The sequence below is a fragment of the Carya illinoinensis genome, chromosome 10 (assembly GCF_018687715.1).
Source record: "Carya illinoinensis cultivar Pawnee chromosome 10, C.illinoinensisPawnee_v1, whole genome shotgun sequence".
NCBI classification, from domain to species: Eukaryota; Viridiplantae; Streptophyta; class Magnoliopsida; order Fagales; family Juglandaceae; genus Carya; species Carya illinoinensis.
The window spans coordinates 39,627,813-39,641,283 of record NC_056761.1 but is presented as its reverse complement, the minus strand read 5'-3'; the positions used below and the strand labels follow the sequence as shown (position 1 = coordinate 39,641,283).

At 40.0% G+C, this 13,471-nt stretch overlaps 1 protein-coding gene across 3 annotated transcripts; it reads right to left on the bottom strand.

The window, feature by feature from the left end:
* Positions 1 to 366: 366 nt before the first annotated feature.
* Positions 367 to 2,922, bottom strand: LOC122278942 (L-ascorbate oxidase homolog). Of its 3 annotated transcripts, none has more exons than XR_006229391.1 (4): positions 2,579 to 2,922; positions 1,347 to 2,453; positions 822 to 1,228; positions 367 to 617 (listed from the first exon to the last, which is right to left on the bottom strand). XR_006229391.1 is itself a non-coding variant. In XM_043089162.1 (3 exons), the coding sequence occupies exons 1-3, from the start codon at positions 2,824 to 2,826 to the stop codon at positions 928 to 930; spliced, it is 1,656 nt and encodes a 551-aa protein (XP_042945096.1). In that variant the 5' UTR covers positions 2,827 to 2,922; the 3' UTR covers positions 675 to 927. The 3 variants fall into 3 exon arrangements, 1 of the variants encoding a protein (XP_042945096.1); XR_006229392.1 differs by having other exon boundaries at positions 367 to 596; XM_043089162.1 differs by lacking the exon at positions 367 to 617 and having other exon boundaries at positions 675 to 1,228.
* Positions 2,923 to 13,471: the final 10,549 nt, after the last annotated feature.

Sequence of the window (13,471 nt, the reverse complement as noted above, 5' to 3'; positions counted from 1 at the left end):
CCTTTAAATAAATAAATTTTAGTTAAATTCTAGGCTCATGTATTGGGGTGTGTTGGATAAATGAAAATTTGTGTAACAATATATTGTGAGAATTCTTGAAAACATTTGAGATGTGTTTACATTAAAATTGTTAAAAGTTATGGTTAAAATTGTTTGGATAATTTTTTAATATTTGTTTTTATTGGAGTTTGTTAAATTTAGTAGATAGAATTGAGAATTTGTTTACATAAAATTTGTTCCAGATTTTTGGGAAAGTAGTTTTAGTTTTTGTATTTTCTTTTTTTAATTTTTATGGAAACTCTTTGAGATGTGTTTTTGCTATATATAATTACTGTTGCATATTCTTTACTTATTTCACTAATGTGATTGGCCAAAACTTTTATTTTATATTAAAAAAAAAAGTGATGCAAACAATTACAATAATAAATGCACAAGAAATATATAAAAGTGAATGGATATAAAATTTATGATTTCGTAAGACTTTAGGAATGCTAGCTGTGTTGGCCATCAGTTCGAGGGCCACTAGTCAAGGTTTTTAGTCCTCTGGATTGGAATTCTAGGATCGCATAAATGAAGTTGGGTTGATCAGAACTTCCCTGAGATGGTAGTCCAAGCAGCTGAAATTAGATTAAAAAAACAATAGATAGGAAAAATCAATGATGTGGACTTTACCGTAAAAGATCAAAAGAAAAAGGATAGCATATGTAAGTCAATGATACAAAAATTTAATGTCATCTACGGTTGACGTATAAGCAGTAACTATCGTTTTCCAATATATCTCTTATTCTTTACGACTGTTTGCTTAAAAAATGTATACGTACAATTTCATAACTCAAATGTGTCTCATCTCATACACATGATAGGTGGTCTCTCCCGTTATCTTCTTCTCACTCTCACTGAAATGGCGTGACGTGAGGGTAGATCATCTTAGATGCTGTACGGTGGGGGCTTGGGTAGATCCTTTACAATGCCACAAAGCAAGGCATCGTCAGGAATGTTGTACTCGTCTCTAAGGGAGCGGGCAGGAGACAAAAGGCTAACATAGAGTTGTTGTCCGAGGTAGCGCCTCTCTGCCACCTCAGACCTTATATTCCACATTCCGGGATTATCAAATGTCAAGAAAATGGCTGCCCATGAGTTGGGAAAAACTTGGACTGTGTGCCTGCTTACAGCGTCAAGAAGATTGTAATTCCTTCGACGTTCTGGGTTCCACCTCCCAGGCTCAATGCTATTAATTGAAGTCAATAAAAAACACAAGAAACATCAATTACAAAATTATCATCAATTACACGAACAAAACAATATTCAATTAAAAAGAGCACATTGAACCATTATTAGCCACTTACGCAACTGCGAAGAAGGAGTATCCATCCAAATGCCAAGATTGTATGCTCTTCTCGTGGTTCTCGAAGATAATCTCTACAAAGTTCCGGAAAGTTGTGTTCAAGACAATCGGTGCCTTGGTAACTTCTACACCTTGAGATTGTGGATCGTCAGAGATGATGTTATATTTGAAGACCTTATCCGCGACTCCATAGTACTCTGCTAGCTTCAGCGGGGTGGGAGGGTCGACGTGGGACATGCCATTTACAGCATAACGAAGATTGCCGTCAACTTTGCTGGCTGTGTTCACGAGCTTGATGGTGCGGGTGATGTTAATGGCACCATAGTGGAAGGATCCTTGAGGGTTAGGCCTGGCAGCACTGGAAGTGAGGTTCCAACGGAAGGTGCGGAATTGGTTGAGGGACCAGGCCCAACCAACAGGGGCCTCAGGGATCTCAGGTGAGGCTGGGCCCTTGCCATTGGTGTAACTGATGAGACCCTTACCAGTAAGCACACTCTTGGTGAACCGAGTTGAGGCAATCATGAAGTATTCCTGCGGCTTTTGGTCCGCAGTGACAAGAACTGAGAAACATTGTCCCACATGGACGTCAAGGGATTGGTATGTGTTTTGGACAGTGTGGGAGCCCTCCATCTCCACCAACTTCATGGTGTGGCCTTGGATTCTGAAGTTGAGGGAATTCTTAAGGCCAACATTGCATATTCTGTATTTGTAGGTTTTGCCAGGCTTCATATGGAACAAGGGCTCATCCTTGCCGTCGCCCTTGGCAGATTTTCCATTGATGAGGACACCATCTGGCCTACCTAGGGAGCGGCCACTATCCAAGATTTTCCTGAGGGTAGAGTGGCTTTTGATGTACCAGTCACCAATCAAGACAGTGTAATCATCTTCGGGGTCAGCATATGGGACAGGAATGAGTAAGCGACTGTTCACTCGGAGGCCACCAAAGGCACCAGCTGCCCTGTGCATGGCAGTGGTGGGGTAGTAGATGTAGCTTCCAATTTGGTCCTTGACTTGGAAGTGATAGGTGTAGTTTGTCTTGGGGGGAATTGGGCACATAGTTCCTAGTGTACCATCTTGCCAAGAGTTTTTCCTATGTTGGATGCCGTTCCTGGCAATCAAATCAAACGTTAGACGTACATTGAGCACAAATAATTAGTCACAATTTTCACAACTCATTTTTATGTATATTTTTTTACTTGATACAAAGCGACTAAAAAAGGAGAATGAGCACACCATGTCACCAGGAATGACTCATCTAGGTTGTTGAAGACATTGATGATTATGTTGTTGTTGGTAGTGGAGTTGATATTGGGTCCGGGAAATTGCCCGTTTATGAGAATGCCTTGTTGAGGGACTCCAAGTGGAGCAATTGTGCCGTAGGTAACGTTCCATGTGAAAAAGAGGTAAGGATCCTCACCGTGTACCATTGACATTGCCGCTGCAAAGAGGCAGACGAGCAACGAGAACGTCCCTTCTCCCATCTCTCTCTCTCTCTCTCTCTCTCTCTCTACTCGTATATGTGGCCTATTTTTGAAGAAGATACTTGGCCTTCTTCTTGAGCGGGTCTGGCCACCCCACCCGACCTCTCCTTTTATACGTCTTACAAAAACGTTCTCAACCATTCAAAGTCTCCGCAATCTTTTCTGAGCTCACCCTTTTGTTTTGCCCCCTACCATTCCGTCCTTCCTCTCCATTTGTTTCGTTTCTCCCCTACCCCGGAAAACGCGTGCTAGCGCTCTCTCTCTCTCTCTCTCTCATAACCAACCCGTACCTAATCTTCTCAAGGAGATCAAGAATTTAGCTGTGTCCAAAACTTCCAAACCCACTTTTCAAGCCTTTCAACCTCACTTTTTACAAATTAAAAGGAAACTATTAAGACTAACTAGATCTAAATTTAATCTTGAATGGATGCATTCAACGAAGCCAAAATAGTTAGTTCTGTGTTTGAACTATAATTTCACGGAGCATATCCTTCTAAGAAAATCGTGAATTTTTTTTTACTTATAGTACTACTTTATATATTGCCAAGATTAATTAATCTTGGCAATATTTCCTTCAGAATTTTTCAATAGAATTATCGAGTCAAGTTGAAAGTTAGAGCTAGATCAATGTTATATAATGTGACGTTTAAGCTAGCTAGCGAAGCCGCTTATTTCACCCTCTACATCCAAAAGTATTCTTGCGAAGGAGTAGAGCATCATTAAAAGTTTTGTGACCAATAAAACCGTCTACACCCGTCACATTGTCATTGTTACCAAAGATTTTTTTTTTTTTTTTTTGTGACAATTGATTTATATCACTAAAACAACATTCGAGAGTAACCATACTTCGAATGTGCAAAATTTGTAGGTTTGAACGTATACCCACTATTCAATTAAGAAAGGAGTCTTTGGCCCTTTGCCATTTACTCTCGCTTTACATGATTAGAGCAATGGCATTGGCAAGTCTAAAATTTAGCTAAAACTTCATCTTTTGGATATAGTATCAAGTTTTAGTTAGATGAGTCCACATTGATCTAGCCATCTTAAAAGTAAAATAATAATATAATATTATATATTTTAATATTATATATATATTATTTTACAAATACACTTTCTGAAGCAGAGCAGTATATATTGTATCAATTATATATACAAATACGCTTCCTGAAGCAAATTTAAATACACAGCAAATACACTTCCTGAAGCAAAAGCAGTCCAGATTTGCAATTATATACATTATCACATTGCTAACACAATATTGAGCAACACACAGTAGCAACACACTCTACAAATTGCCAACACAATATGCGGAGTTGCTAAGAAAACATCACCAAAGGGGCCCCGACCAATCCTATGCTTAAGTTTCAGAGAGGAAGGATCAATCCATGGACCAATCTGAGTTGGTGTGGCTTTGATAGTTCTAAGGTGGTTGGGGTCTCCTTCAAAGAGTTCATACTCAAAAAAAGCTGCTGGCTTTGCTACTCTAATTTGTTCAATCATATTGCTGAATCTTGTCAGCATGATGATATGGCTAAAAAAAGGAACTCGTGAATGTGTGCCAAAAAGTTGCAATCAAGTTGTTTTGCCTTTCATGATGAATTTGTGAAGCCAACAAACAACCAAATACACTAACGATCCATTAGAAAATGATCCCAACCTTCTAAATAATCTATCTATAAAGAAAAATTCTAACAAACTCACACACACACACATATTTATATTTATCTTTCTGTAAGAACCAAAAGTAAAACTTAATTCCTGAAGGGAAATGAAATTGGAGGACAGAATGATGGGATAAAGACAATTCAGGTGCTATCTCATATACATACAAATAGTTCAAAGGCCAAAAGTTCAGTCAGAAGAGGAAAATAGGTCCCCACGACAATTCCAGAAGAAACTAATTATATCAGACGAACATAAGAACAAGCGCTTCATAGTATTTTATTGATAAAGTGAATATGATTAAACAAAATATTATAATCCACTTCATATGATTATCTTTATATATATATATATATTTTTTAGTTCGTGGGAAACATAATTATGTTTCTTTAAAAGCCTCCAGGATATTTCATTTAAAAAATCAAACCCAAAAATAAAAACATCAAGGTAATATATGTACTTTTTTGTTTTTGGTTAAGGTAATATATATACTAAGAAGGAAATTTCTCGGCCTAAAACCTATTGGATTGCACATAAAAATGCAAATTTATTTAGTTATAAGCAGAAAATTATGAGAGGAAAGAATTAGCCTTCTTGGCCTCTAAACCCATGATTTTTCACAAATAAAAACCACAGAGTAAGTACCAGAAACTATCAAATTTCTTGCTCTTATTAATACAATAAATCTTCATAAGTAGATATCAAAACCCAAGGCACAGGTATAAAATCTTCCAAGTAAGAATCATGAATCCATGAATTTCATGATAACCTATTCAAAGCCCACATGAAAGAACCCAAGATATTGATGTAGAAAGGGAAAAAAAGTAACCCACACCTTTCTTGGCCAGCAGTATCCCAAATCTGAGCCTTGACTACCTTCCCATCAATATTCAAACTGGGGTCCTAAAGAGAATTACACCAAGAAAAACAAATAGAATCACACCAGGAATCACACCACGTAAGTACCACCACATAAACTCCTTCCTTCAAAATGTAATTTTCATTAAGGAAAGCCAGGAACATACTTCACTTATAATGAAATTGTGTTGGCATAAATACCAATGGAGACAAGCAGGCATAATTATCCTTTGCTTTCACAACTAAATGCCCATCACTTTTCTGCCTTGCTTCCATTAGGAAAAATACCCTCTACTTTTTAAGCTTTTATTGTGAGTTATGCCCGGTTCCCTGAATTCACACCAACATTTGCTTACAAAAATTGAAAAAATACAAATAAAGTGTCTATCACTACTACTGGAACTCCAATTAAAAATGGTACCTTTTGCCATTAAGCCCCTATTGATTGGTATCTACCAGTTTTCATATAATAATAAAAATATCACTAGAAAACAGAGAAAATGGACCAAAACAATTATGTTTTCTCCACTAAGTTTAGTCCCTAAAACTCATTGATAAAACTCATTTCAAAGCAAGAAAGGGGAAAAAAAAGTCAGCTTTCTTCTACTAAAGTTTGTTAAGCTCATCCATGGAAAACCCTCAATGATTTACCTAAAAAGAAACTGAAAAGCAAACATGTTCAAAGTGTTTAAGGTCCAGTTTTCTTCTGCTAAAGTTTTTTTCACATCTAAGCTGTATACCTATTGGGTCAAGTTGTTATGTCGAGTTTGAATATTAGGTTGATCAATATACAATGTGTCCCTCCAATTAGTGATCAAAGATACTATCGACCTCTCAAAAACACAGTAAAAAATGATGCAATTCGACCGCAAAAAAGTACAAAATGAAACAATACCAGGCAACTTATTGGGCTTTCTCAAGGGGACAAACTTTGCACCTGTAGCCAATGCAACTGGAGGGCCAAAGATAAAACCTCTAGCTTTAATTCCTTTTTTTTTTTTTTTTTTTTTTTTTATAGGTAATAGAAAGCTTTATTAAGATAAAGATGGGCATAGCCCAAGTACACTGGAGGTATACATGAGCATACACCTATTTAAGAACTAGAAACAGAAGCAAGAAAATCATGGAAGCTTAGGCCATTAAAATCTAAAGCAATGGCCCACAGAAATAAAGTCTTCCATAAGAAACTCTGAAACTCTTCCGAGGAACGTTCATGATCCTCGAAAAGTCTCTCGTTTCTTTCATTCCAAATACACCAAAAAATACAAATTGGAGCCATCCTCCACAAAGATGCAATTTGTAGAGTCCCGGTGATTCCTCGCCAGCTTGCTAAAAGCTCCACCACCCGACCTGGCATTACCCATGCTATTCCTATTCTGTTGAAGAAGTAGTTCCATATCTCACTTGCGAACTTACAGTGTAGGAGTATGTGGTCCAATGTCTCTCCATTGTTTCTACACAAACAGCACCAATCCACAATTATAAGGCCACGTCATTTAAAATTGTCAGTGGTCAAAATCTTCTCTAGTGCTGCTGTCCAAACAAAGAATGCAGCCTTGATGGGTGCTTTACTTCTCCAAATATTCTTCCACGGAAACTTGGGCCTTTGTTGCATGATATTGGCTTCGTAAAAGGAACGTACCGAGAATTTCCCCTTTCTATTCGGCCTCCATACCATCACATCTTCAGTTGTGGCAGCAATTGGCACACTGTACAGTAAATTCATAAACTCCATCAAGTCATTTACTTCCCAATCGTTTGCATCCCTGGTAAGACTAATATTCCACTCCTGTGTGTCTTGATTGATCACCCTCAAATCAGCCACCACAACTGTTTTTCCCGTGCAATAGCGAAGATTGTGGGATAGGCATCTTTTAGAACCAGATCGCCCACCCACCTATCCATACAAAAACTGATCCTACTATCATCCCCCAAACATAACCGGGTATTACAAGAAAAGGAATCCCACCCCTTCCTTATATACTTCCAAAGCCCCACACCATAAGTCCCCATTCCCTCTTTTGAACACCAACCCCCACATTCACTGCCATACTTTATGTCAATTACTCCTTTCCATAATGCTTCCCTCTCACAATTATACCACCACAACCATTTACCCAACAATGTCGTATTAAAGGCCCTTACATCCCGAATCCCCAACCCACTATCTCTCAACGGAGTACATATCTTATCCCATCCTACCAAATGATACTTGAACTCTTCTCCTATCCCACCCCATAGGAAATCTCGCTGAAGTTTTTCCAATCTCTATGCAATGCTAACAGGGAGTGGGAATAAGGATAGATAGTATGTAGGAAGATTAGATAAAGTACTTTTGATCAAAGTTAGTCGTCCCCCTTTAGATAAGTATACCTTTTTCCACCCAGCCAGTCTACGTTCAAATTTTTCCAACACCCCCTCCCATATAGACTTTGCTTTGAAAGAAGCTCCCAGTGGAAGGACCAGATATTTCAAAGGCAAGGAAGAGAGAACACAACCCAAGATGTTGGCTAAACCCCCTGATATTATTTACTTCCCCCACCGCAACCATCTCCGTTTTAGCAAGATTGATCTTCAACCCGGACACGGCTTCAAAGCAAAGCAAAATAGCCTTCAGGGACTCTATATGACCTACCTCTGCCTCACAAAACAATAAAGTATCATCTGTAAACAAAAGGTGAGAAATAATGATGGAACCATGATTGCCCCCACATTAAAACCTGAGAAAAATCCACCCCCTACTGCTGCTGACACATTCTACTTAGTGCCTCCATTATCAGAACAAATAATCGGGGGGATAAAGGATCTCCTTGCCACAATCCCCCGCGAGCTATTAAAGAATCTCACTGGGTCCCCGTTAACCAAAATTGAGAATCGTACCGTTGATACATAGTGCCTTATCCATCGCCTCCATCTTGCCCCAAACCCACATCTATCCAACATAGAAATCAAGAAATCCCAATTCACATGGTCGTACGCCTTCTCCATATCAAGTTTACACAAAATACCTAGGATTCTAGACTTGATTCTGTTGTCCAAACATTCATTTGCTATAAGAACCGAGTCTAGAACTTGCCTCCCCTTCACAAAGGCATTTTGAGATTTAGAAATGATCTTTTCTATTACCATACTCAACCTATTGGCAAGAACCTTTGAGAGTATCTTGTACACGTTGCCCACCAGACTTATTGGTCTGAAATCAGAAACCTCCATTGCCCCCACCTTTTTAGGGACTAAAGCAATAAAAGTTGCGTTTAAGCTTTTTTCAAATTTGCCATGCGTAAAGAATTCCTTAAAAACCAGCATTACCTCTTCTCTCACCACCTCCCAACAAGATTGGAAAAAAGCCATAGTAAAACCATCCGACCTTGGTGCTTTATCCTTGTTCATTTTCTTAATAACTTGGTGTACCTCTTCCTCTTCAAACGGTCTCTCCAACCAATCTGTACTAGTTTGGTCTATGGTCTCAAAAGCTAAGTCATCTAGAGTCGGCCTCCATTCATGCGGTTCCGCTAGCAACTGTTGAAAATGACCAACCACATGTTCCTTTATCACCTCTTGATCTGAAATATTTTCACCATTAATGTTCATGGACTCAACGGCATTGAATCTCCTATGCGCATTAGCCACCCGGTGAAAAAAATGTGTACACTTATCCCCCTCTCTTAGCCACAAAGCCCTTGACTTTTGCCTCCACGATATTTCCTCCATTAAAATCAATCTTTCTAATTCAGCAATAACTTGAACTTTACGGTTATTCCCCTCCCCTACTCCCTCCAAGGTTTGTAACTCTTGAAACAAATTCTTTTTCTAAGAGGCTACATTGCCAAATACCTGTTCATTCCATATATTCAAGTCCTTCTTCAATGCTTTCAGCTTTTCCGCAAACACCTTACTTGGATTACCTTCGAAGGAATATGAAATCCACCATTGCCTAATCAAATCCACAAACCCCTCAACTTTTAGCCACATATTTTCAAACTTAAATGGCCTTCTCCCCCCTTGTATGCCACAATCGTCTAGCATTATGAGAAAATGATCCGAACATATTCTCGGGAATCTTTTCTGACTTAGGCCGGGATAATGTGATTCCCATGAAGGGGAAATAATAAATCTGTCCAACCTTGACCACGCATGGTTGTTGGACCAAGTAAATTCCCCTCCCATTAACGGTATATCCATAAGTCTCATCTCGGAAATGAAGTCTGAAAAATCCACCATGGCTTGATTTTGACGACCCCCCCGATCTCTCACTAGAGAATCTTGTCACATTAAAATCCCCTCCGATACACCATGGAGCTTCCCACCATGAACATAACCCAGCTAACTCCTCCCAAAGCAGACACCTTTCGCTATCTATATTAGGACCATAAACCCCAGCAAAGGCCCACAAAAAACCATCATCTATATTTTTGAAGAGACATCCCACCGAGTGTTCTCCCACAAACTCTTCTATGATCTCCACCACCTTCTTATCCCACATAACCAAGATCCCTCCGGAAGCCCCGTTCGACGGTAAGAAATTCCAGCCTACATAAATGCAACTGGACATACTTCTAATAATTTTTCTATCAATCTGCTTCAACTTAGTTTCCTGCAGACAAATTATATCCCCCTTCCATTGCCTTAACAAAGCTCTTACATGGAGACATTTATTAATCTCGTTAAGACCCCTAACATTCTAGCTTATTATTTTGAGCTTCATTTAACAACTGATCCGACCCTCCCTTTGTTTCTTCCGCAGCTTGCACTCCCCTCCTTGCCATCATAATTGATGGACCAGGTCAGTCTCCTCAACTCCCTCTCTCTTTTAGACCCAGCCCTATGCTGGCCTACCTAAATGGCTATAATCAAGGCTTTAAACTGTTCTTCATAACCCACGCAAGAGATTCCCAAACAATTCTGAAGATCCTCTATGTTTTTCAAAATCCATTCTGATGATCTAGTAGGAGATAACATACTGATAGGGGTTGGGTCTGCCTCAACATCTTCCTCCCCCTCTAAAACACTGTCACACGGGTCAAACAGGACCAGATTTCCCTCCCCCTCTATTTTCTCTTGATCTGTCAAGACCTCCTTAGTCACAATAGCTAAGGAATTCATATCAGTTTCCTCAAGTTCCTCTCCCATCTTACACACATCTTTCCAAGAACTGAAATTAGCCTGCACTAAGTTAGATGGTAGTGAAAAAAAAAATTCCTTCCCCTTGCTGTTCACATACGCTCAGAGACAAGATTTCTCCCTCTATGATTTCCCCTGTTTCTATACACAAACTTGCTCCTGAAACATCACAGGCCTCCATCGATCCTTTCTGTATCTATTCAGACTCAGTATTCGAATTTTTCTGTGGTACTGGAGACTCCTTGACTTTATCGAGAGAAGGCTCCCTCACTGTCTCCTCCTCCAGCGGTAGCCTCAGCGTCAAACCACCACCAGACGGCTCGCCTCCCTCCATCGGCCCACTCTGTTCGAGACCCAGTCCAAGACTTGGGCCCACTGGGTGTATATCGGGCCCCTTCAAGAAACCCAGAGCTGAAACATTTTGGCCTCCAGTGGGCATCCATTTCTTTCGTGGGCTTTTGGCTGACCCCTTACCTTTTTGAGGCCCATATAACAATTCCTCATCTCCCCTTATTACCAGGTCTTCAACATTATTCTCAAAGCCCACCTGCGTGGGCCTTTCCTCTACCTGGCCCAGACCCACATTCCCCCCCTTCAACGCTGCGTTTCAATAAAGTCATAGACTCCTGCAGAAAACCCACTTGCTTCTCCATTTCAGCCAACGCATGAACCACAGTTTCCATATTCAACCCCGACACCCCTCTGCCATCCCCTACGCGACATTGACTCTTCACTAGAGAGGAAATCTCAACTGCTCCCTTTATGTTTTTTGGCGCTCGAGACACGGCTTCACTGTACGAAAGGGGATGGTTCCCCTGCGACGATGAAGGAATTTGCCATGGACAGCTACCCCTGTTTTGCCCTCCCGGAGTAGAGTATGTTACTGAGAGTTCCTGCAGCAACTCATCAAGGTTCCTCCACCCCACCCCCTTCTTTCCTTCTGGTATCATTATCATACCATGATGTTTCACTTGGCCAAACTCTGATAAGGAGAAAAAACTCCCATAAGAGTTACGCTATCTCTGCATCACCAGAACTTGAGACCCACTTCTACATGACTTAATAAACTCTGATAGCCCCCGGTATGCTACGCCTTCCTTAACCATTGTAGCCAACCACCCCAAGGATCCTTGCTCGAGAGATATAGATTTACAGCTCTACAATTGTTCTCTGTACATCTCAACCACCTCTCACTAACCTTCTCAAACTCAAAACATTTCTGGTCAATAATAATGTTCCTAATCCACCCCATCTCAACACAGCTGACTCTAGATTATAACACTCAACTGGACTCAAAGACTGATCTAAGCACCTCTGATACAACCACCATCGAAATGGATCATTGTATTTTCTCAGGTGTACGGAGAGAAAAAAGTGTGGAGAACTATTAGTACATATCAAAGAAATAATTAAGTCTAGCTAGCTTTAATTCCTGCATTGTATTAATGGTACAATCAAAAAATAATTTACTTTAATATACATGCAAGAAAAACCAGTCAATCCCAGACTAAAACGCAAGTCACTAATTACCAAAATTTCAGAAGATTTAAAAAAAACAAAAAACAAAAAATGAAAAACAAAACCCATACATCTGAAAGTTCAAACTAAGCTGCATCGAGCAGCCAATAAAGCCTAGTATCAAGGCACTATCCAAATATACACTACATAGTCTAAAAACACCCTGAAGTCTCGAGCTTGTTCAAATTAAAGAACAAGATGCCCAAATCAAAAAATCGCAGAGCGTTTGATGGTATCTTCATCACATGGGCTATTGGCCAGAGTATGAGAGAATACCTGAAACCATGGAGATATCTTTGTCTTTGTACCTCTCAACGAACAAATTGATGGTGTTCCTGAATGCCCTCGTATCAAGAAGCAAGGTGGTTATATCTTGGAACAAAATCCTTGCCAAGTTGATTGCCAGTAAACCAAAGTATCCTCAGAATTTCAATATTACCTGTATCTAAGATTAAATTAAACAAAAGATTACTCACTACCCAGAAGACAACTGGGATCGCCCAATAGAAGCAAAATAGCATTGTAACAAGAAAATAGACATTTTTATAAAATTAAGAAAAGCACTTGGTTTAGGGAAGTTTGGGATGACTCGGATGGCTGCGGTGATTCTTGCTATGCGAGCATCTTGGCAATCCTCGGAAGCCACGTATAGAGAAGAGGGAGAGAGGAGTGAAGAAAAATTACCGTGCTAGAAGCCGCGTACAATAATGTCGATGATGAAGAGAAGGAGGCGATGCGAGTTGAAGAAGAGAAACGAATGTGGGGTGATTTCGAGAGAAGATGAACCAAAGAGGAAATGGGGTGAATCGGTGATTACAGGACGAAGGAAGAGGAAAAAACAAGGGAAGTGGAGTGCGGGAGTTAAATAAAATAATAAAATAGAAATTTGGTCTCTGTACAGTAGCTCTCCATAGATGGCGAGGGTTGAAGAATTTCTGTAGTTGAAGTCTCAAACTTTTCATCTATAGCCAATCCGATGTGAAGGAAAATAACCAACAAAGTCTAAAATTTAGACTTGCATTGGGCAATGGCGAGGCCATTGCCAATGCTCTTAATCACCACTTAGGAGTCTACATTTACTTTCACTTCTATTGCACCCAGTGCCTTCACTAAGGCGAGCCCTGCCAGTAGAGTTTCATATTCCACTTCATTATTGGTCACTATGATTGTTCAACTGGACCGAATTTTTTTCTAGTCCGAAACAAACTGAGGTCGGTACCCGTCTTCCAAAACCTGGGTACGTGTACACAGCCCGGGTTTTAAACTCGGTACCCGGGTCTTTTTTAAAACCCAACCTAGGCATTGTTTTGGCATTGGGGTTAAAGGCCCCCCGCCCTTGGTTCTCTCTCTCTCTCTCTCTCTCTCTCTCTCTCTCTCTCTCTCTCTCTCTCTCAGATTCCAAATTCTAGCCTCCCTCCCTCAGTGACCCTATCATCATCGTCGCCAACTCTCCATCATCCTCAAAAACCATCTTCTCTCTGCCAAT